Raw genomic sequence first — 3,502 nt, forward strand, 5'->3', positions numbered from 1 at the left:
AACCTGTGATTGTTTTAAGCCCCTGAAATTTGGGGGTCATTGTTTCACAGCAAAACCTGACCCCCTAACAGATACACTGTGAGGGGTGAAAAGCTCACACCCCAGGCAGAGTATGTGAGTGACTGTATGGACAAGAGCAGTGGGCCTCATGCTCATGTGAAGCACCTGGATGGACAGCTTGTTCAAAACACAGGCTGACAGAACCCACCCCCAGAGTTTCTGGGTCAGTAGGTCTGGGGCTGGAGTCTGATAGTTTGCTTTTCTATCAAGTTCCCAGGGGATGCTGATGTTGCTGTCTGGGGGTCACATTTTGAGAACCACTAGAAAATTTATATATATATATATATGTATATATATATATGTATATATATATATATAGTTGTTGAGTGCTGTTGAGTCGATTACGGCTCATAATGACCCCTTGTGACAGAGTAAAACTGCCTCATGGGGTTTCCTAGGCTGTAATCTTTAGGGCAGCAGATTGCCACGTTCTTCTCCTGCAGAGTCTCAGTGGGTTCGAACCAACTTTTCCTTTAGCAGCCAAGCGCTTAGCTGTTGCGCCACCAGGGTTTCATGTATATATGAAGTGTGTATACGTGTGTATTTCTCAAAATGTATACACACACACATGAAATTCTGGTGCCTCAGTAGTTAAGCACTTGGCAGCTAACCAAAAAGTTGGCAGTTCAAACCCACCAGTGGTGACTCCGTGGGAGCAAAGACCTGGCTATCTGCTCCCATAAAGATTTACAGCCTTGGAAAACCTATGGGGCAGTTCTACTCTGTCCTATAGGGTTGCTGTGAGTTGGAACTGACTTGATAGCAACAGGTTTTTTTAATACACACGCGCACGCACACGTAAGTGGCAGAATAGTGTTATAATACGTTCCCATTTAATTTTAATAAGCAAGTATCTTCACCGTCTCAATGGATGATCTAGAGAGAGGCGTGAGGAATCTGGGAGTCGGTATAAAAGAAACACTAAGTAACCTTTTCCTCTATGTATCTATTACTTAAAAATAAGAATTACATTTGTTACTAAACATACCAATTCCTGACCCAAATTCCACTAGCATAGCCCCTATCAGTCTGAATGACTTTATCCATCAAATAGTCTTTTTGCTTTGCTGACTGGCGGCCACCTCATTTCTCAAGCGTTCCATGATAAATAGACCAGTGTGAATGTGAACATTAGATTCAGACTGTTAAGCTCTGCTATTTACTAGCTGGGAGGAGGCGGATAATATTTAGCCTCCCCTAAACCTCTGCTGAGCCCTGGTGGCACAGTGGTTAAAGCAACAGGCTGTTAACCAAAAGGTCTGCGGTTGGAACCCACCAGCCTCCCCCAGGGAGAAAGATGTGGCAATCTGCTTCCATAAAGATTTACATAGCCTTGGAAACCCTACTTGGCAGTTCTACTCTGTCCTACTGGGTCTCTCTGAGTAAAAATTGAGTGGACAGAAACAGGTTTGGTTTGGGTTTGGTAAGCCTCAGTTTCCTTATCTGTAGAATGGGGACACCTTCCTCAGGAGGTAAGTGGGAGGCTTTAGGAGATAGTGGATGTGGATTCAGCTGAGCTTCACCCACTGATGGCCCAGTGAAGCTCTGTCTGTGGTGCTAAAGGACCTGATTTAGAGACATGGGGCAGTGGGGAAATTTGTGGATACTTTTGTCCATCAGGAGCCCTGGTGGCACAGAAGAGCTTGGCTGCTAACCAAAAGGCTGGCACTTCGAATGCACCAGCTGCTCCTTGGAAACCCTATAGGCAGTTCTACTCTGTCCTATAGGGTCGTTATGAGTCGGAATCCACTTGACAGCAATGAGTTTTTTGCTTTTTTTCCAGCAGGAGCCCTGGTGGCACAGTGTTTAAGAGCATGGCTGCTAACCAAAAGCTCTGCAGCTCAAATCCGCCCGGCATTCCTTGGAAACCCTATGGGGGCAGTTCTACTCCATCTGATTCAATGACAATGGGTTTTGGTTTTTGTCCATCAGTAGTCCCCAGATGGTGCAAACTGTTAATGTGCTGGGCTGCTAACCAAAAGTTGGAAGTCCACCCAGAAGCACCTTGGAAGAAAGGCCTGGAATCTACTTCTGGAAAACCAGCCATTGAAAATCTTATGAAGCACAGTTCTACTCTGATACACATGGGGGTGCCATGAATTGGAGTCAAGTTGACAGCAAATGGCTTTTTTTTGTTTTGGAGCCCCAGTTACCCTGAGTAATCTGCTCCAATTCTATGCCACAAGAGACTCCCTGGGCTGCAAGTAGGGACACATTAGGGGCCCAGCCACACTGGAATTCAGGATACTGGGGCCACCTCTCTTCGGCCCAGATCCCACTGTGGGTGGCTCAATGGGTCACATTTCGAAGAGCTACACAGCCACCCAATGGCCCAGTCTGTACCAGGTACAGGTAAGACCGCCTTTCTCCATGGACCTGACCCCAGCACAGGTCACTTCTGCAGGAACTCCCGGTAAGGAACTGGTCTTTTATCCCCTTCCCAAACTCAAGAACCACGCAGAGCAGGGACAATTGGATAGTGCCATTTATTGCCCCCGGCCCTCCTTCTCCCACCACGCCCAGGCCAGGAAAGAGACGGTACCACACTCCCTGCAAGGTACATTTGAAGGAGCAGGTTCTGCTGCTTTGCTCCTCGGCTACTCCAACCCAGGAGGTGAAGGAGTGACTCAGGCTAGAAAAATCGAGGGGACCCGCAGGAGAGAAAAACATATCAGGGGAGGGTATGATTAAAAGAAAGACTAAAAGAGAACAAGGGCCCGCCTTCCCTTCTGGGGGCCCTCCACACAGAAAGGGCCGGGTTCTCTCCGTTCCTTGCAGCACCCCTGACGGCGGCGGTAGAAGGGCACATGGTGTCTCGCTTGTGGATTGTTGTCTCTTGGTCTCTAGTTTTCTCACATGTGGTGTCGACCTCGGGCTCCCAGGCCGAGCACCGGGAGAGAGGGTAGGCCAGGCGGAGGCGCAGGGATTGGAGAGGGTGGGCGCAGTCCGAGGTGAGAGATGAACATGCCCGAGTGCCCCCTCCCCTAGTCCCCATTGCCTATGTGGACAGCGTGGGGGCACAGGGGTGGCCGCCACACCCTATATCCGTCTCCCCTGGGTCTCTGGATCGCTGCCAAGCCCGGGGAGCCCGAGGGGCCTGCCCATGCCCCCGGGCCGCCGCCCCTACCGGGAGTCCCCACGGCACTCGCCGCACCTCACGCCGTCCTCCTCCTCCTGGTCGCCTTCGTCCTCACCGCCCGCGCGGTAAAAGCTCTGTCCGCAGCTGCTGCAGACTGCGGGCGCGCCCACAGCGTGGACACGCTTATGTCTCCGCAGCGCCGCGCCCTGCACGAAGCCCTCCCCGCACTCCACGCAGATGTGCGCCGGTTCCTCACCGCCCACCGCCCCCGGCCCGTCCCCGTGCTGCGCGCGCTGGTGCGCCAGAAGCGCCGCGCCATGCCCGAAACCCTTGCCGCACTCCAGACACACGTAGGGCTTCAGG

General features: G+C 51.6%; 1 protein-coding gene across 1 annotated transcript in view; it reads right to left on the reverse strand.

Moving 5' to 3' along the window:
* Nucleotides 1–2,232: 2,232 nt before the first annotated feature.
* ZNF787 (zinc finger protein 787) overlaps nt 2,233–3,502 on the reverse strand; it is a 24,230-nt gene continuing 22,960 nt past the window's right edge. Inside the window, exon 4 of the mRNA XM_012557107.2 lies at nt 2,233–3,495. Within this exon, the coding sequence (XP_012412561.1) occupies nt 3,184–3,495 (312 nt within the window). The 3' untranslated portion in view covers nt 2,233–3,183. The remainder of the gene's footprint in view (nt 3,496–3,502) is intronic.

The sequence above is a fragment of the Trichechus manatus genome, unplaced genomic scaffold (assembly GCF_000243295.1).
Source record: "Trichechus manatus latirostris isolate Lorelei unplaced genomic scaffold, TriManLat1.0 scaffold00087, whole genome shotgun sequence".
NCBI classification, from domain to species: Eukaryota; Metazoa; Chordata; class Mammalia; order Sirenia; family Trichechidae; genus Trichechus; species Trichechus manatus.